Source organism: Delphinapterus leucas, chromosome 1, assembly GCF_059928025.1.
Source record: "Delphinapterus leucas isolate spDelLeu-1000000601 "Yukka" chromosome 1, BTC_Dleu_Yukka2, whole genome shotgun sequence".
Taxonomy (NCBI): Eukaryota; Metazoa; Chordata; class Mammalia; order Artiodactyla; family Monodontidae; genus Delphinapterus; species Delphinapterus leucas.
The window spans coordinates 184667159-184688118 of NC_143129.1; the positions used below are offsets into that span (position 1 = coordinate 184667159).

The following is a 20960-nucleotide window of genomic DNA, read 5'->3' on the forward strand; positions in this document are numbered from 1 at the left end:
TCCGTCACCGCCAACCCAAGGTCTGTGTCTGCATATGGCTCCTCTGTTACCCGCAACTTTTTTCTTTTTTAAGACAATGAACTTTCCACTCTAATGTTATTTTTAATCCAAGGAAAAATCTCCAAGAGCAGGCTGAATTCATAAACAAAACAACAAAAAATAAACTTTTTAAAAGAGAAAACCCGAGAATGTGATCACACGCAGAACTGAAAAAGCAAAATAAAGCAGCTGAGTTGTGAGGCCCGGAGCGGGGATCGCATCTGATCTGACGATGGATAGCAGCTGGCCCAGGACTTGGGGAACCTGAAACAGCCCCTGCGGGCTGCAGGAAGCAAAGATGGTGACGCTGATGGCGATGGTGATAATGATGGTGATGGCAATCCTGCCGCAGCGCCTGGCCTCAAGAGAGCCCTGGCCCTCTGGCCCTGGGTGCCTTGAGGCTGGAGCTGGGGTCTGGGGGGAGGAGCTAGCTCCAGGATCCCACGCTAGGAGCCAGCAGGGTGTGTTCAGCCCAGATACTCCTCAGCCCCTTCCTGTGCACCTCACTGACTCTGACCTCACACGCGTGGGGAGACGCTGTGGCAGGTATGTCAGTGGCCCTGACCCCCCTGCTGCTCCTCTGGCACCCAGGTCCCCTGACCAAGGGCAAAGGCAGGGAGTTGTTTTATATTTTTTTTTAAAAAAAATCAAAACTATGAGATGATTGCTCAGGAAAATTGAATGTTCTCCTCATTCCTTAGGGAAGCAACAGCCTAGAATATAGAACACACAACCAGACTCTAAGATGATAGAGTCGGCTACACTAAAATCATACTTTACATCTAATGTTTCACAGTTTAAGAAATGTACTTCCCCCCTTCATGGCTGCCTCTGATCTTCGGACAACCCTACAGCACAGGACCGAGAGACGACAATTTTCTCTTCTTTTTACAACGGATGCCAATGGCCACTTTGTCAGGACGTTGGGAGAATTGAGTTGCATGATGTAGCCAGCACGTAGATCTCCGCATGCTGGCAGAGAAAAGGTTCTCTAAGATAACAATCAGTGAAAAAGCAGCGGGAGAACAGTGACATATGTAATGACTCTGTCTGCATCCAGTGTGAAAGGTTAGCCACCCAGCTGGATGCTTGGTCCGCCCTGGACCCTCCCTGTTGTACTACTTAGCCCCCGGGAAACAACCGCCCGAAGCCCCTCCTTCATTTATTCATCAGGCTTTCACCAGATACCAGTCACAATCACTAACTCTTTGCAAGAGCAGTTTGGCCGTCCCTTCCCTGGGGCAACAGTGACCCCCTGGCCAGCCGAGCCTGGCCACCTCTGCCCAGTGCCGGGAAAGCCACGGCCCTGAGCTGCTCACCCGGGCTGGGCTCCGGGTAAGAGATTTGACTTCCAGACCCCATCTCCTCCCTAACTCTGCAAGCGGCCTTGGGCAGACACCGGAGCTCCAGAAGCCACAGCTACTGTCGCAAAGGTGAGAGTGAAGGAAATGATGCCCAAAGTGGGGTGACCCCTGGGTGAGGAGGCCTGTCTAGCTGGATGGGCCACACACTTAAAACTCCAAGTCCAGGTCACTTTGAAATGTAGCCAGCCGCCCCCCTCCTTCAGTTCCCAAGTTCTCTTTGTCGGCACCACTGTCCCGCACCCCCTGCCCCCCTACTTCCTAGAAGGAAGAGAGCAGGTGTGTTTAGCATAGGAAAGAAGCCGGCAGATTGACAGGGTGGAGGCTTTTAGATGCTATCGATCTGCCTGAAGCCAGTAATTCTTGACCTGGCCAGAAAAAGTCTAAGGTTTAGATAAAGCAGGTCCTGGAGCCCCTGCCCCAAACACTGTCGGTGGGGGGGGGGGGGGGGACGGGGGGCGGGAGGGGGGGGAATCTTCGCTATATCGCCTGGAGTCTGATAAACTGAGTCTCTTAAAAATGCTCTTTCCTTTTTGTCCATCTGGAATCACCTTTCCCTGCCGCCCCAAAGGCACAAAAATTCAAAGAGCTAATCTCTTAAATAGTTCCCTTCCTGCAGATCACTCAAATTCCAGGGAGCTTAATCAGAGGTAGGGGCTGCTAGTAAGATACGCCATGACTTGTCTCTCTTTTTCTTAATTTTTGGCCGCGCAGCATGCGGGATCTCAGTTCCCCAACCAGGGATCGAACCTGCACCCCCTGCAGTGGAAGCACAGGGTCCTAACCGCCAGGGAAGTCACGCAGGAATTTTTACTGTTCACTCTTAACAATGAATTACTTAAACGTCAGTAAACTGGGACTTTCAAAGTAACAGGTTTTGAGTTTTTCTTTCTTTATTGAAAGTGTATCTTATAGACCTCTTGAATTCATCAATCTGCACTCCAAATTCACCCCTCCTACCCCACGGGCTCCTTCTCCAGCTCAGGACACAAAACCTCCATTTGACCTTGTGCTCAAGTTGGAAACATGGGAATGGCCTTCTCACCCACATGGGCGCCCACCTCTGGGGTCCTCCCCCCTGCTCCCCATGGGGTCCCCTCTCAACAGAGAACCTCTGAACCGAGAGAGATCAGGGTCCTCCTCCAGGGCTCCCCATCTAGGTGCCAGCTAGCTCTCCAACCCCACCCCCAGCCAGCCGCCCTCCACACCCCATTGATCCTGCCCCAGGGCCTTTACTCTTCCTGTTTCTTCTTCCTGGAATGCTCTTAGCAGACCTGCCTTACTCAACACCGGATCTCTCCAGGTTTCCCCTCAGGTCCCTTTTCACAGAGGTCTCCTATATACACCCTGCGGGAAACATCCCCGTCACTGCCCCCTTACCTTGCTTCTCTTCATAGAACGTGGATGTTTTCCAATCTCTCGCAATCCCACATATTAGCTCTAAGAGGACAGACTGTGTCTCCCAATGGCTCTTGCAGCACCAGGAATGGGCTGGGCACAGAGCAGGTCCAGCACAGCCAACGGCTGCTGAAGGGGCAAACCTGACCTTTCCTCAGGTCTCAGCTGAAACCTCACCTCAGAGGCCCCCCACCCCTCATGCAGTCTCTCCTGTTCCCTCCCCCCCGGCATCCTCTTTACACCATCAGTGCTTATCAAAACCTGCAATTCCGTTTGCATTTTTCATCAGTAACATCTGCCTTGCCTTCTGGTTCAGGGGTAGGCAAACTGCAGCCCGAGGGTCCAATCCCCACTGCTGCCCGGTTTGATAAAGGTTTTGCTGCACGGCCATCCTGCCTGCCTGGTGGAGCGGCTGTGGCTGCTTTTGTGCTACTAGGACAGAGCTGAGTAGTTGCGACAGAAACCTCACAGCCCACACGTCTAAAAGGCCAGGAGGGAGGGAAGGAGGAACAGGAGGGAGGGGGGAAGGAGAGACGGGGGTGGGGTGGGGGGCCAGGGGGGACAGGCAGCAAAGCACACTGGTGGTACGGCAGTTTTACTCAGCGGCTCGGCCCTCCACCTTCAGGAGCCTGCCCACTACCTCGTTCCTGTGTGTCCCATCAGTCACTCATAAATAGTGAGACAAAAAGGCCACGGGAATTTGTTGGCTCCTGTTCGCAAGTCCAGGCGTTGCCTGCTTCGGGGCAGATGGATCTTGGGTCAAGCACGTTCTGAGCTTTCCGCCGGTCGTGCTGGAGGCCACGTTCGGCCAGGCCTTCTTCCTCCAGGTTCACTGCCAGCCCTCCTGACCACCCAGCAGAGAACCCCAGCGGGCAGGGCAGGGTGCAGGCCCTGGCACTGAATCCCACTGGCTGACGGTCCCACCTGGGTCAGGGTGCGTCAGGCTTTGACTGGCTGGGCCTGGGCTGTGTGCCCAGCCCTGGTGTGCATCCCACCCACTGCACACGGGAGCCGGGCGGCTCGTGGGGTGAAACAGCCAGGTACTGTTACTGTTACCCAAGGAAGGGAGGGCAGGCTAGGCCAGCCTTGGGAAGTTTGCAATTCCATCTCAGGACTCTTCTCTGCAATGGGAGACGAGGGATTAGCTTACAAAAATTCACCAGTGCAGCCAACTTCGTTGGTATCTTTTAGTCGCACATTAGAGATACAGTTAATGGACGGGAGAGAAGTCACAAGCCTTTTCAATCTCTGTTTTATGCTTTTCCTCCCTGCTGTGTAAAATGCGTTTCCTACTCATTTATTTCAGCAGCTGTATCAATAGTTAAGAGCTTCAAACGAAGCTGACAATCACTTGGTTTCACACAAGAAAACAGAGACCAGAAGTGAAAGAAGGAGCCATCAGTAGTTTTGCTAAATGCCCCATTTATTCTGCAATCAAGGTTCAGAAATGTGGGGACACAAGTGCAGGTTGAGGAATCTCTGTGCAGCTGTCACGTCACAGCCACACTTGAGGGGGGATGGTGATGACGGCCTCTCTGCACAGTAATCCCACTTCTTTTGTTTAAAGCGAACACGGTGAGGATGGATTACCCATCACCAAACCTCTCTGCTCTAATCTTTAAGAACCAGCGGGGCCTTCACTTGTTCGGCCACGTCCTTGCCGGCCAGCGCCTCGACAATCGCCAGGGCAAACTCGAAGCTGGTTCCCGGCCCCCGGCTGGTGATGATCAGGCCGTCCCTTTCCACGCGGTTCTCTGAGTAGCTGTAATGATCTTCGAAATAAAAACAAAAAAGGGTTATGTCCCAGTGGGCTATGCTGGACAGCAAGGAACGCCACTCAGCAGTCCCATTCCCTTGCAGCACTACTTCTGGTCTCATGAAAATCAAAACAAGAACAAGCAAAAAACCCCAGGACAACAACGAGGTGGCCAGTCACTCGCGACCCTCCGGCACTCCCAGCTCTCGGAGCACAGCGGGAAGATACCGAGGCTGCCACGCACAGCAAAGAGCAGGAGGCGCCACCAACCGCTGAAATGAAGTGTGTGAACACATGTGACTTCAACGCAGCTGCAAAAGCCATCGTATGTGTGAGGGGGATGCCAGAGTGAATGCTAAGCATTCAAGTTTCTATTCCACAACACACGCAAGTGTCAATTCTGTGAAGTGAAGGGGAGAGAATACGCACTCGAAAGTATGACTGCAGGAGTTCAGGAAATGCCACCCCAAAATAGGCTGCTTTGCTTTACTGATTATTTTGAGCTAAAAGCACTTGAAAAACAACACAGGCAGGGAGAGGGAGTGGCTTCTTCGGAATCTCCTTTCCTGCCTAAAGACAGATCATCCGGAAGGAACTCAGAAATCCCCTCCCGGGAGTCTCATCAACCAGGAGAGAAAACTAGAAGTTGACACCACACCCAGACAAACTTTGTCACAACTACTATTCCTCCCATCTACTCTTCGAAGGGTCCCTTCAACTTTCCTAAAAGCCAATTACGCTCCCCTGAGAGGCCTACCTCCCCGTCTCCTTTCTCTATTAAGATGGTATTTAAGCCAGAATTCTAAACCATCTCAGGGAGTTACTCATTTTTCCCTGGGTATCTCCCATGTATACATGTTAAACTTGTTTTCCTCTGGTCAATCTGTTTTTTTTTTTTCAGGGGTCTCAACTAAGAACTCAGAAGGGTAGAGGGAAAATTACTTTTCCTTCTCTACAAAATGCTGGAGGAAAGGGGGATGAGGGTGAACTGGTGTTGAAGGTAGAAACTACCTGTGATACAGACTACCTAGGTAACGCACACACACGCGCTCTGCTGCCTCAAAATCAAACAAGCACAAACTACACATAAGGGATCGGGAGCGGGGAGGGAGGCGCGGAGGAGGGACCACGCTCACTCGTCAGGGACTATTTTCCTCTGTGGCCCCAGTTGGCTGTATTTTTGCAAATGTAATAAGAAACGTGCTTCTCCTATATTCCCAGGAAGTAAACGACACTACCTCCGGGCAAGTCTCAGGGCACAAAGCTGGGATTCCCCGCACCAGCCCCCACAGCTCTCACCCTCCACGCCAGGCAGGCGTCAGCAGACCCTCCCTCCACGCGCGCGTGCAGCACCACCGCCCCATGCAGCCTGCCCCACTGCCCTCTCGTGCCGGGAGCTGCTGCCGGCCCCACGGGGGGCCTGGGCTGCTCCCTCTGCCCAGGAAGCTCTTCTCAGCGACTTGCTCTTTCAATTTCAGCATCAGCACCAAGCCCTCAGAGAGGGCACCTGTGAGCCCTCTCTAAACCAGGTCCCTCAGGTCACTCCATCACAGCGCCCTCCCAGCACCGAGGAAACAATACGTCCCCTGTTTACTGTCTATTCTGTAAAACGCTGAGCCTTCACCTGCCCGTCTGGCCCAGGGTATTAATGGCACCAAGGAGGTGCCCCCGAGGACCAGGTAAACGAAAGAATGAATGAATGTTCCTCCGCCTGCTGCCTTATTGCGGGACCTCTGCGTCCAGCCTCCCTTATGGCTGCCCTTCCCTCCACACTCAGCACCACCAAAACGGGAACCTTTCCAAAGCGCAAATCAGAGCACACCCAGTTCCCCCAGGAGAAGCCTTCGCCAACTTTCTCCAGCACCTTGAGGTGACCCTGAACTCCACGTCACGGTGCACAAACCCCGGGGCCTGGCCTGCGCACAGAGACTGGACCAGAAGGAACCAGAGGGGAGACGGAAAAGAAGCCACATCCAGGTGGGAGTAAACGGTGACATGGATGGGACAGCGGCAACGGAGAGGAAATGAAGGTCTGAGATGTACCTTGGAGATAAAATGCCCAGGCCTTGGGGAAAGACTCGATGTGGAGAGACATCAAGGATGACTCCCAGTCGCCTGTCCTGGGCGACTGGGTGGGCGGGTGGTGGCGCCACTCAGTGACGTGGGACACGAAGGACAGAGGGTCCTCTGTGGGATCCCGCCACACCCAGTCCCCGCAGGGAGGGCCAGGCACACACCGCCTCTGAACCCCTCCCCTCCCCTCCCCCATGCTCAGTGCAGCCCTCCTGCCAGTCCCTCCCCCCCCCAGAACACCTGAGGACGTGGCTCTATCTTGTTCCCTTTTCTGTTCCCAGAGCCTAAGGAAGAGCTCAGGAAATGCCTGTTCAGTGAACACATACAGAAAAACGTCTCCTGGGACTTCCCTGGCAGTCCAGTGGTTAAGAATCCACCTTCCAATGCAGGGGACATGTGTTTGATCCCTGGTCAGGGAACTAAGATCCCACATGCCGTGGGGCAACTAAGCCCGCGCGCTACAACTACTGAGCCTGCGCACTGCAACTAAGACCCAACGCAGCCAAAAAAAAAAAAAAAAAAGAAAAGAAAAGAAGTCCCCTGAGCAAGATGCTTCTGCTGCGTTAACGAGCTTTAGAAACCACGTCCTGATGCTCATGTCCTTTCAAAGTGGATGAATAACACCTGCAGTGATTTATGTCTTCCTAAACCTCATTAAAAATCACGTCACCCACTGAAATAACTGACTACAGTACGTGAAACATTTCCTAGTTACACTTTTTTAGAAGAAAAGTGGATCCCTGGTTTGAGGGCGAGAGGTTTTCCTAATCTAACCTCATTTCCTGATGGTTAAAGATCATTTTAAATGCTGAACTAGGAAACCGGCTGGGCTGGGTCTCCTGGAGCTGAGACGGACAGGTCAGCGGGAGGCACGGCTCTAAATGGTTCACTTAACAACCTCTTTGTGGGTAAAATATTACAAATACAGCCTAAACTGGTTAAAGATGTTTAAAGGCTCCATGGTTCTAAGAATCTCAACCAGGAAGAGCAAAAGGTCTACTTACGGACCACCTCCACCTAGTGGCGACAATGAAGAAAACTCCCCGTGCACCAGCCAATTCCCGGCCAACCCGCAGGAGGCATTCATTCCGTTAACTTTAAGCAAACACCCCAAAGCCTCTCTCAAAGCCCAGAGATCAAACACCTGGGGAGGCCAGGGGCCAGGGGGGCAGCAACTAACGGCAGCTTTTACCTGCACACCCCTCACCTACGTGGTCTGGGCGCCACAGGTGGAGGAGTTGCCACAGAGATGGGGCGTCCCAGAGAGCCCGAGATATTTACTATCTGGCCCTTCAAGGAAAAGCCGCCGACCCCTGAGCACAGCAGTTCTGGGTTCAAATCCAGGTCTGCCATTCAGTAGCTGTCTGACCCCTCTGAGCCTCCTTTTTCTCTTCTGTAAAATGGGGATGATACCAACCTAGCAGGATGATCATGGGAACCCAGCCGAACCAAACAAACGCCAGCAGAAAGCGGTGGTGTCACTGCCGCAGACATGGCCAGGCAAGGGCAGCCTGTTCACTGCGGCGTCCCCAGCACTCAGCACACAGCCAGGCCTACTGATCTTAACACGACGTTCACCACGAGGACGGAGGACGAGACACAGGGCCTCCCGGAGGAGACACCCAGGAAGCGATTACAGCTCCACCTCTCAGAATGTTCTAAAGGGGCAGAAACTGCAAACATTTTTCTCTTACAAGAGGACTTACGCGTAAGAGGACAGAATGCAATGCTGGTAACTTAGGCGTGTGGGGGGCCTCACCAGGACAGAGGCGGGGGCCCCAGTTCCGGCCCGGCTCCAACAAGTGGCCTCGCCTCCCCAGGCGAGGTGAAGCCAACACCTGCCTTGCTGGGCACCAGGGCTGCAAGGCTCGAGATAACATGCAGGAATATACCCTGTAGGTGCCCGAGAGTTAACGATCTCATCTTTTTCTAGTTCTGATCAGCCTCAACTTCCTGAGGCGTTACAAGGAAAGAGCCACAAAGATACACGTGCAGATAACAGGGAACACGTTCCACTCCTTCTTCCTTCTCATGTGTCGTAACTACTAAAGGAAGCCCGATTCTGTCCTTTCTAACCCTCCAAAACCCCTCCATTAGCTCAAAGTAAATTAAATCCCTACACTAAAAAATGCCCAGAAACCAGAGCCTTTAAAAGAAAAAATCAATTTTCACAAAGATGGTTTTACTGACAACTTAGTATCTTTCTGCCAACTAAACTCATAGATTTTCCAAGAAAATACTACTTTGGATCAGATTTAAGAATACACAGAATCTGCAACACCGAGTAAACCCGGACATAAACTATGGACTCTGGGTGACGATGACATGGCAGCGCGGGTTCATCCGACTGCAGCAAAGGCACCGCCTGGTGGGGGAAACAAAGCTGACGGTGAGGGGGATGGGGTGGGGTACTGGGGGTTTAGGGAAACGCTGTACTTTTTTGCTTAATTTTGCTGTGAACATAACACTCCTCTAAAAGATAAGGTCTATTAATCTTTTTAAAAAGGCAGTGAATGAAAAATGCATCACTTTACTTTGCGATGAAAGCATTAACATAAGAAAAAATGTACTTGCCCTACTTTTAGTTCAGAATAAGTCCAGAGCAGAACAGAGATAGACAAGAAAATCCATCAGTCGCGCAGCTGTTTTCAAATCCGCTTCTGATACCATTAGTCTTTTATTTTTTTTCCAACATCTTTATTGGAGTATAATTGCTCTACAACGGTGTGTTAGTTTCTGCTGTATAACAAAGTGAATCAGCTGTACGTGTACATATATCCCCATATCTCCTCCCTCTTGCGTCTCCCTCCCACCCTCCCTAACTATTAGTCTTTTTATTTAGCCACTGGTTTTTGGTTGGTGGGTGTTTTAAACAGAGCCGGTCACTCGGTCTCCCTGCTGGCTGAACGCCAGTTGAACCACTTTTGCCTTCTAAGTGGGAATCTGTGATTCCCTGCACTTATCCACACCAGCGTGAGTTTCCTCTCTCTCTGCATGTTCCAGGGTCTCTGCCTCCCTGTGATATGCACTCCAGGGACAGAGGAAGATACCACCTGACAAAAGACACTACCTGGCTGGTGCTCTGAATGTCACACTGAGAAGCAGCGGCTACACAGCTGTACATCCAGGAGCTTGGTTACATTGTTTTGCTGTTAATTACACACTGCCTCATATTTTTAAGTCTGATGCACATGTCTCTGCAAGCTGTTAACTCTTGGAGGGCAGAGACGATGACGTGCTTTTTAAAAATAATCTCCAAGTGACAAGCAACAATATGAGAATTTTTTAAAAAGTTGATCAATTATAGGTTATACTATTAGGTTAAAAAAGCAAGCTGTAGGATGTACTTACTAGATCTCATGTGAGTAACAATATTAAACTGCAAGGGATAATGAGTATGTGCAGAGAAAATTCTAGAGTTTCACAGGAAAACTTAATAGAAGTTAAATGTGAAAAGTAGAAAGGTGCTGGGGAAGTTAGAGAGAAGAGAAACACTTCCTTTTACTTCACCCCTTTCTGTACTGTTTGCATTTTTTTTTTTTACCATGAATAGAAATTGTTTTCATAAAAATAAATGAATAAAAGTTAAACATCTAGCTGATATTTATAAAAGAAGCCCATAAGCGAAGGAACAGGCCTGCCCGCCACCCGGGCCTCCTCTGGAAGAAGAGAGCAATGTCCATTTTACTTTCGACTGTGGGCAAAAGGGCACATTCTGAAATCGCTATCAAGGTTTAAAATTTACCCTCAGGCCGCTGGCAAAGTATTGAGTAAAACTGGCATTTTGCGCCACTCCGAGCCAGGCCGGCCTTTGGCTCAGCGCCTGCGTTCCCGTTAGGGTGCATGTCTGCAGACCCACAACGTCAGGGGGTGCACACGTAGACACCCACACCATTAGCCCGTCTCTCTCACTGAAACACTTGCAAAGAAAGTGAGGAACACATCACACCCCAACCCACAGAGAATCCCTATGTACTACTGTCTACCAAGTGGGAGACAACGCTATATAGCACAGCTTTCTGAATAGGTCTTTTGGCACATTACAATATAAGCCTGTACTTACTTCCGTCCATCATTTTGTCTTTAGCAAGTGGGTGTGTTGTAACTTTGCTTCCAAAACCTATTTCATGAGCCAACAGAGCCGTAGGTCCTAAAAAGAAGATGAATAAAAAGACTTAAATGTAGACACAGAAAAACCCATGTTTTAAAAATCACAGCAGCAAAACTATTCTTCAAAATCAGGGGCTCTTACCTAAAATATACTTATGATTCTGAAACTAAACACTTCTTAGTATGAGAGGTAAAGTATGTTTATAATAAACCATCTGCTGAGCACATGCGGCAAAAACGTACAAACTTAAAACATATCAATAACCATTTAATCAAAAATATCTACTTTTATAGCTGAGGAGCAAACAGATAAATAGAACATGCCCCCTCGAGGGACAGGCTGCAAGTGTAACAGGGTACAAAGGAGGGGGAGACCATGGAGGGCAAAACGTCCCGCCTTACCCTTTGCACATGGAAGATTTAGTTACATATTAAAGGCAACTAATACTCTCTGAACCCCTGGGCTTGACTGCTATTGTAGAAACTAGTTTTATTTTTCTACTTGAGAATGAAAAATTAGCACTCATCCATCTGTCTATCCAAATGTATCAGGTGGTAGGATTATTAAAATGAATGGAACATTGTCCCAGCCCCGAAGGAGACACCTGTGAAATGCCCACGTCTGAGATACAAAGGCACCGGCGTTTCTGTCTTACAACGACGCACTTAAGAACCCTGCGCAAATGCCCCGTGGTCCTCTACATGCTCCCTCTTAAAATGAAGGTTAAAAAAAAATATGCCGCTGCTAACTTGAGATTTTTATGAATGGTCAACTTCACTGATAATCACAAGCATATTTTGTAGGTCACAGTCCTCAAATAGGGACTAAGACAAAAAAGTCCCTATTTGTTATCTTAAAACTTTTGGAAAAGTAGTTTTTCTACCTTTTTCCTCTAAGCCACCAAAAAATAACAGAAGAAAAACTTTCTAAGGCCTAATGTCACACCTAGAAAAACTTCAGAAGAGCACCGTGGCCTTCTAAATGGTTAGGGCACTGTGGTTAACATCCCAGGACGGACTCTGCACACTTTAACTCCAGCAAACCCAAGCACTTGCTCTCATGACCTTTCGTTTTACAGCACCGTTCCAAGGATAAAGTGGTTATATAACGGACCTACCTACAGGCTACTCAGATCTTACCTGCTACTAACAGGAAGATCAAACAAATGATACGTAATTACATAAGCTTTCTGTCTTAACGTCAGGTGTCAGTTTCATACCAAGTCCTCACTTATATCTTAACTGGAAAGCCTCTTAAATATACTTGACGCCCCCTTCCTCCTTACTTGTATGCTGCATATGAGAGCTATGTTTGGTAGCAAATCCTAGGAGTGTGTAAAAATTGAGTAATTATCTCAATTTTTATTTGATGTATTCATGAATTACCTTTAATTCTTATTTTGTAAGATTTTAAGAAAAAATAATTTCCTACATCATATATTTTAAAGCAAATTTCAAGCGAGGACTGATCGTACATGAGGACAGCAGGTCATACAGTGAGCGAGGAATCTTTAGGCCGCTCCCTCCAGGTGATAAAATGGCTGCCTATAACATCAATAGCTGTACGGTAAGCTCATAATTACTGCTTGCCGGGGCTTCAGAATCCCAGCTGGAAAACTCGAGGGGACACTTAACTGCTCCTATTACTTGAGATTCCGGTGGATGAAAAGAGAGGGTCCAGTGGACAGAATCGCCTTGGGAGGCCCAGAGGCGTAAGCCAACAGCGCCACCGTGTGGTGATGTACAGAGGGAACAGCATGCCCGGCAACCGCCCCCAGCTTGCACCTGCAGCCCAGCGCTTGCCCGCAGCCTGCTCCTCACCGCCAGGCTTCCTTCCCCTGCCCCACCCAGAGTGAATCTCGTTTTATTTTCTTCTCAAGGCAGCCTCCCTTCCAATTTCTGTCTCTCCCATTCACTCCATATTAGGGGTTAAGTTAACATTCCTTCAGTTCAATAAACCGTTCCCAATTCCTAACTGCAACATTTAAGAATCATCTTGTTCTCATCTGCTGATTTAAACACCCGAATCTCTCCCATCACTCGTTCCAACCTCGCTGCAATCTCCTCCACACGCCATCACGCTTCTCCTACTTTGTGCAGCACCCAGAGGGGCAGTGCAGGACATTCAACAGGACAACAGGTCACTAGCTCCGTTCACTTTACAATGTGGATGTAAATGACGACAAGGCCTGTGTGTCTTAGCAGCGTGGGATTCAAGTCTGCCTGAACACAAAACCCTGAACCAGATGTGGCTGATAATTCTGCTCCTTTGGTGACACAAAATGACAAACTGATAGGCGGTTTTTACTTGCAACACAGTCCTAAGAGGACAAACCCAGCCCAAACCCTTCCTTTCTTCCTTTAGGTAAAGCACTAAGAATGAGGCAGAGGTGAGGGTCAGCACGTGGGGAGGGGGGTGGACTAAGCCCTTGCATGAACGACAGCACCTCTGTCTTCCTCCACCAGGGGGGCTGCGGCTGCTTGAGCTGCAGCGTCCTTCAGCAGACAGAAATCCCCGAGCCCCAAGGGCGGGTCAGAGGTCAGTGCTGACCGGAACCCAAGGACGGGGCTTGCCAGGTGGTTGCCCCTCAGTCCTTCCCGGTCTTTAATGCAGAGGTTCTCAAACATGTAAAGGGGTCTTAGGACCCCTCTAGCTATTATACGAGTTACATTTATCAGTATCTGCCATGCTAGAAATTAAAACTGGGACAGGTTTACAACATAAGAATGCTCGAACGCACAAGCCAGGCCTGAATGATGACATCGTCATACTCTGATGGCACTCTCGTGAGAATAAGAAGGAAAAAGGCAAATAATGTGTTAATAGTATCTGCTCTGCCCTTACGAACCCTCTGAAAAAACTCCAAGAACCACTGCTGTAATGCAGTCCCCAGATCCCCGGCCTATACCTTCTTTTAAAAAGTCTATTGTATTGAAGAAAATATCAACACATCATTTTAATTAACCATCCATACATTCATCTCTTTATTTGCTCTTTTTTTTTTTTTTTTTTTTCGGTACGCGGGCCTCTCACTGTTGTGGCCTCTCCCGTTGCGGAGCACAGGCTCCGGACGTGCAGGCTCAGCGGCCATGGCCCACGGGCCCAGCCGCTCCGCGGCCTGTGGGATCTTCCCGGACCGGGGCACGAACCCGTGTCCCCTGCATCGGCAGGCGGACTCTCAACCACTGCGCCACCAGGGAAGCCCCTATTTGCTCCTTTTGACAAACATTTAATGAAGACCTATGAATAAGGAAAGCACCTGCCAAAATTACACCATGAAAAAAACGCAAGATGGCAGAATATCACCTGATATTAGAGCAAGAAGGATGGACTTTAAAACGGTATCAAAAGCCAAAGTATTACTAGGTTTCAAAGATGTGGAGACATCGACAAAGCACCAACAGCCTTACTCTAAATTAAGTGGCAGAGAATACAGTACCTAAGACCCAGCTCTCAACACTGGGGACCAGGCAGGAAGCCCCCCAGGGCAAGCACAGGTCAGAGCTCTGACGCTGGCCCAATTCTTGCTGACCCTGTGCGGGCAGAAGTACTTCCTGGCACGGGGATTTGTCGTAACAAGCTGTTTACTGAGTGCCAGAGGGGCCACGTTCTCCTCCAGGTCCACCAAACAGGGAAAACACTTAAGTTTCACAGAACGTAGACCAAAGGCAGGGAGAGGCAGAAAACGGAACTGTAGTAATTTCTGAGATGACATCAGCCTCATGCCCCAAACTAAATACACCGATACAGATGCCCTTCATGCCTTAGGAAGGGGAAGAAGTACTGGGAACACGATCTTATAACTAAAGACGACCCCGTCACGTATTTTTTGAAGAAAGCCAACACCACACTTGAACACAGGACGGCTCTGTACTTACCCGCACAGATGGCGGCGATGAGGCCCTTCCTCTTTTCTTGTTCCTTCAGTATCTCCTTCACAGCAGAGGACTAGTCAAAGAAAACCAAAAACACAGCAAGCTGTCATTAAGCTGCAGCCAATCTCTGGCTGGTAACTTTGGCAGAACCTGATTTTAGCTTAAACCACAAGGTCTTCAATCGATTTTTCAACAATACCGCTAAATCATCAATGTAAAACCTACCAAACGCGTAGTGTTTCTACATCCTTAAACCCAATCAAGGCATTTATTATAAGAAAAAGGTACCCTTTTCTTAAAGATGTTTCAAGATAAGAAAAGCAATTTCCCTTGGGCATATTAACCCTTGCCATTTTGTACTCTAGGGAGAAAGACACAGAAGGGAGGAAATGTGCTGTTTTGGGTGTTTTCCGACAGCAAAGTAGGGAGCGGAGCTCAGCAGCCCCAAATGTCTGATTCCACCTGCCTCATGAGCTTCTGTGTGCCCTGCCCCTGCCACCTCTCTCTCTTCTCCTTCCTGCAGGCTAACTCTTCACACAAGACAAAAAGCAGCAGCAGCGGCTTCTTTTATGCCATTTTTCATTCAAGCTGGCAGCTCCAGCCCCCTGCAACCTCCCTAACCCCGATGGTTGAGTAGACAGCCGATCTCTTATCTTTCTAGGCTTAACCCTTCTCACAAGCACAAAATTAATCATTCTGCTGCGGCTGGGGGAAAAAACAAGTAGTCTTACATTTGAACTGTATTCACAGAATCTGTTCATAACTGTTTCACCAATTCCACTTACTTCTATAGTAAATGTTATTAGAAACTTTTTTTAAAAATTAAGCTAGAACAGCACTTTGTTAATTTCACCTTTTCCTAATCTATTCACAGCCTCCTTCCTGAAATATTTTAGCAGCAAACCCAGCAGAATACGAGGGGCTGAAGCCCCCCAGCTTTACCTGGGATAAATTCTGTGCGCCCAGACCACCTCCTGGCATAACCACCACATCGTAAGGTCCCTGTAACAGTTCCAAAATGAAAAAGGACGTGAAGATGTTTCACTTGAAGTGTGCGTTAAGCAGGAACACTTTCACATCAGAGCAAAAAGCTGTTCACAGAAGAACAATTAAATTAGGGGTTTCTCTATAATGGGATACTGTAACTAGTAAAAACTGCAGAAAATCTGTATACAGTAACATGAAACGATGTCCATGCTGCAGAACTGCAGGCGTTATCATGATCTCATTCCTGTACAAAGAATAAATATACACACGCATGTAGATGCATGTGTGTACACACCTCTCAGTGCCCCCACATACATGTGTACAGTATACAGACACTCATGGACAAAAGATCGCCAACTGAGGCAGGGTGGGGGGAGGGCAAGAACAAGAAAGGGACATTTAGCGTTTGACTCTGCGTTTGTCTACACCGCGTGAATTGTTTTCAACAAGAATGTACATAGTAATAAATAACTAAAAACAAAACAAACTCTAAAAGGCACAAAAAGTTTTTCTTAACCTTATGAAAAATGGAACTTGGAGGATAAAAATGATGTAATATTTTAGTATCCCAGATACCAAAACACCCTAGAAGTCTAATGATTTCAAACTTGCTGAAGTTACAAACAGAAATTGGTTTAATACAGTATCTTAAATTGTTAAAAGCTTTAAAAATTTAGTCATTAAGCAAATGAAATGAAAATTTACATTTTTAGTCCAACATATACTATTTAGAGTTACTTTTAAAGACTATAAAATGTCCTATGTTGTTTGAAAACCAAGCAAAACTTAGAACAAGATTTGTGAAGTACAGAATTTTTTCCACTCCTTTTGGAAACTGAACTAAACACTAAATAGACACAAGATGTCACCTGTTCTAAAATACCCAGACGCCACAGGACAAAAAGGAACAGGGAAGGAATATTTACTCCTACTCTCTCATTTTTAACCTGCTATTTAGAAAGTTTCACCAATTTATGTGAAATACCAATATTCTTAGACTCCACAGTCTAGCAAATAAATCTGAAATATCTGGATTTATTAGAAAGGAATACACTTTTTTCTATGCATTTGAGAGTGAGGCATAGGGAAATCAGGCTCCAGGTTCCCCAGGAGGGCAGAGATGGCCGTCCATGAGAGGGCTCTGCTTGCTTTTCTGCCACAGCTCTGCTCCAACAGGGTACAGCCTACACTCCTGTCACACCGGCCCCTGAAGCCTGAGCCCGGTGAAACCGTGTGCAAAGTTGTCTGGTATACGTAGCGGAGGGCATGCTTCTGAGGAAAGGGACCACAGCTCTTGACAGATTCCCGGAAGTGGTGGTCCCCCTCAAAAGGAAGAACCGCAATAATGAAAAAGTGACCAATTTCTGGGGACCTCTTACCCCTCCCTTAATCCGACCACAAATCAAGTATGAGTTGTTCCATGTAACATGAATCACACAACCACGTCTGTGTCACTGATAAAGGAAAGATAAGAACTAGCTTTCAAGTAAAGAGTAAAAAATGAATGGGAAATGTCCACTTGACTCTTTTATATTAAGTAACATAATTATAAGCGGAGGACAGGCTGCCTGTATGAGCCAGAACACTGATGAAAGGGTCCCACCCATCCACCCACACTGAGCACACGTGGTTATCAGGGACCTGCCAGGTTCCGTGGATACACAGTGGAAAAAGGCAAAGTCCTTCACTTCCCAGGGCTTAGTTTAGTGCCGAAGACGTCCAAGCAAAGTAACTTTCTTAAAATAAGTCTGTGCTAACAACAGTCTTAGATGTAGCCAAGAGACAGTTCAAGAAACTGATAAAGAAGCCAGAGGAAGGAATAATTCCAAGTATATGGAACAAACCTGTTTGTTTGCATCTTCTAGACTGGCATCAGGACAAATGACAACATCTCGGCTACACTGTACCGGGTCTTTTCCAGTCAGGCCTGCAATGGTGACCTTAATCTGAGAGAAAGACATCATCATGGTATTTAAGAACACTGAAACATAAATTTAGAGTAACATTTCCACAGCTGCCCTGTGTTTTAAAATAACTGGGCAGGAAATACTGCAACCAAACCATGCTGACCTTAGGCTATTAGGATGGCTAAATATACTTAATCACTAGGTCTGTCCCACTTTGCCTGGAACAGTATGAATTAAAGATGCTGTCCCAGCACCCCGTCTGCTTAGCGTCCTTTCTCCCACAAGTGCTCTGGTTTAGGGGATAAGTTATATGATCATCCTATCATATCAACAATCCACCTGGCAAAGGTACTGCTGCCATTCAACCCTCCTGGTATTTTCTTCAGGTAGAAAACAAGTTAAAACAACGAAGTACTACTCCGCCTTGCAAAAATTTACAAAGTTGACAAAACTGGAAAAAATGGGAATTTTCCTCACTGCTGGTGGGCCCACATCGCAGTACTTTGGATAGTCATCTGACAAAATCTAGTAACATCAACCACGCAACTAGCAATTCCTTTTAGGCATAGAGCCTAGAAAAACTGCTAAACCTGTGAACAATGAAACCTGAACAAGAATATTACAGTTTTAGAATGCTGTGAAACAGTGTAATAAAGGAATGGGTAGACTGGCATATCCCTACAGTGCAGTACTTAGCAGCAATTTTATTGTCTTTTATTTGACCATGCCATGCGCGGCATGTGGGATCTTAGTTCCCCAACTAGCGACCGAACCCGTGCCCCCTGCAGGGGAAGCACGGAGTCCTAACCACTGGACCGCCAGGGAATTCTCTACGCAGCACTTTTAAATAAACAAACTGGATCTATACTTTTACTACAACGTGGGCACTTTAATTATTTTATTGATTGTTTCTGTGCCTCAGTTCCTTCAACTGTAAAATGAGAATGGCAATAATTCATAAGGTTATAAAATTTAAAAAAGTTTATATAAGTGCTTAGAATGATACCTACCACTCAGTAAATGCTATTTAAGTATTCACTATGGTTATATGTGTATATATAGGTTTATACCACAGACATGCAAAATGAGAACCACACTCTAATGCTACTTTAAAGACACGCATAGGTCACTGTGAGGACAGCAGTTGCCTCTGGGGCAAGAAAGGGAAAGGGATTAGGGAAATTTACAAAGAGGGCTTTGCAATGCCTTCTTCCTTTAAAGCACCTGTTTTTCAAGGCACAGGTCAGAAAAAAATATAGCAAAATGTTAACAAGTAGTAAATATGCACAGTAGATAAACAGGTGGAATCAGTCCCTGTACTGCCATGTCTGTTTGAAATACTTCATAAAGTACATGGAACATTACTTTATTCAAAATGACTTATAAAAATCCAAAAACGTTTTAAAAGAGAGGAGGGCTAGAAAACTTTGGGGGACATACTCCAGCTCGTCTCATGACATCGACAGGGATGACCGTCTCCATCTCCTCTGCTCCTGTAGCCAGGATGACCAGAGCTCTTTTTGAAGCCATTTTGATGTTGGATTTTTTAAAGATGTAACTGAAAAAAAGAAAAAAAAAAAAAAAGATTTTCGAAAAACTTTCACTGCGACTCTGTAAGAGCCAACAACTTCAATCTTAGGAACATTTTTAAGGAGAGTAACTAAGTGCCTCCTAGGGAAAAGGTTTTGATACACAAACACAACTGAACATGAAAAATGCATTTTAGATTAACGCTGGTTTTCACAGCATTTCAATTGATGTTTTTTGAGATGAAAACTCAGTAAGGTTGCCAACACGCTGGTGTTGTTTAGATTTTCTTTTATCATGTTTTTAAAAATCCAATTCCTAGTAATATATTGCAAATGTAAATTTTCCAAGACACAAGTACATGGGTCTTTCATTTCACACGACGCGGGGGAGGTACAAAGTCGTCTTTTTTCAAGTACTATTTCACAGAGAAACGACTAAACTTTATTACCTGGGTGAGAAACGAAATACACTCTTTAGCAATTAGCTCCTGAGATTTTTGGAGGGGATTTTTTTTTTTAGTTCCAATAACTGCACTAAAAATTCGGGGGAGGTTAACAGTGTTAAATATTTGAACATACTTTTTTTTTTTTTTTAAATAACGGAGAAAAATGGTAATTCCCCCTCACTACGCTCAATGCAGCTAGATTCTCTCTCTGCACTTAGCAAACGCCGTTGTAAACGACGGCTGCTAAGCCAGGGTCTGAAGAGTTTTTAGCCTGTTCTCTTTCCGCAGAGTTTGTCTTCCGTGAACTGATCTAGGTAAAACGATGCTAACACACACAGGATTAACTAGCTCCCGGCTGGTGGGATGCTATGCACGCAAATTCCGGCAGCTTCAGCGTTGCTACTACGCTGGCGGCCTAACGGCGTCCTCTGCTTATGTCAGAAGGCCGCCCACTCCTCAAACGCTTCGAGACGCCTGCCAGGTCCGCGCCGCCTCCGGGACCCCCCGAGGGTCCAGCGGGCGGCCGGCGCGCCCTCGCTGCCCGCGGCGCCACGGCCTGCGCACACGCCGGGTTCCCCAAGACCCCGACCTGAACCTCGCCTCTCTTCCCAGGGACGCGGAGACTCGGCCCGTTCCAGCGGCACCTCTACCCGGAGGACGACAGAGGCAGAAGGGGACTAACCCAGGACGCACGCATGCACGCAAACCAGCACGCACGAGCGCCGCCACGCTCCGGTCTCAGCCCCTCATTGCGCAGGCGCGCGCCGTCCGGCTTCCCATTGCCCCTCACTGCGCAGACGCGCGCCGTCCGGCCCGGCTCCTCTGCCTCGCACTGCGCAGACGCACGTCGCTCGCATCACGTTACGTCACATCCGGCCGAACCCACCCTGGAGAACGAGTGGGAGGCGCCTACCCTTCTGCGTGGAGATCGTGCTCCTGAGATTGATTCCATTTGGAACAACCGGCACCGCGGGAAGCCTGTGGACTCACGTATCCTGCCGAAATCTCCCACGTCCGAGGCACGGTCTGGCGTGCCCCCGGCTCACGCTGAATTTAACCCTTTTTTTTTTTTTTTCCCGCAGCCCATACGTTTTTTGCTGTGCCGGTCTGGAGAGTGCATCGGCTTCCTTTAAATACTCATTTTCACAAAATATCAGTAGAATTGTTCCTTTCACGCTTCATCTGTGCACTTAGGCCTCCCTCTGCATTGTTCCTGTTTCCTGGAGCGCCTTCCCTCGTCGCCCCCGCTTTATTAGGACTCTTCAGGGTCTCCCTGCGCTCTGTCACCCGATCCCCTGTGACTAACTTGGTTACGGAGGCTAATTTCAGGTGTATTCGTTTCTCAAAATAGTATTTTTTAAAGATTCCAAAGCTGCTTCTGCATCCACAGAATTAGGGAGGGAGCTGAGCACGTAAATCAGGCACGTCTAGGTGTACTTACGAGATATTGCAGGGCTTCCCTGGTGGTGCAGTGGTTG

General features: G+C 47.8%; 1 protein-coding gene across 4 annotated transcripts; it reads right to left on the reverse strand.

Moving 5' to 3' along the window:
- Positions 1–4200: 4200 nt before the first annotated feature.
- PARK7 (Parkinsonism associated deglycase) lies at positions 4201–20229 on the reverse strand. Of its 4 annotated transcripts, none has more exons than XM_089901863.1 (7): positions 20165–20229; positions 18948–19065; positions 17445–17546; positions 15556–15615; positions 14617–14686; positions 10691–10777; positions 4201–4570 (listed from the first exon to the last, which is right to left on the reverse strand). In XM_089901863.1, exons 2-7 carry the CDS (start codon positions 19035–19037, stop codon positions 4410–4412), a joined length of 570 nt encoding a protein of 189 aa, XP_089757989.1. In that variant the 5' UTR covers positions 19038–19065; positions 20165–20229; the 3' UTR covers positions 4201–4409. The 4 variants fall into 4 exon arrangements, with proteins under 4 accessions (XP_089757989.1, XP_022454283.1, XP_089757988.1 ...); XM_022598575.2 differs by having other exon boundaries at positions 20072–20173; XM_089901862.1 differs by lacking the exon at positions 20165–20229 and adding an exon at positions 20083–20161.
- Positions 20230–20960: the final 731 nt, after the last annotated feature.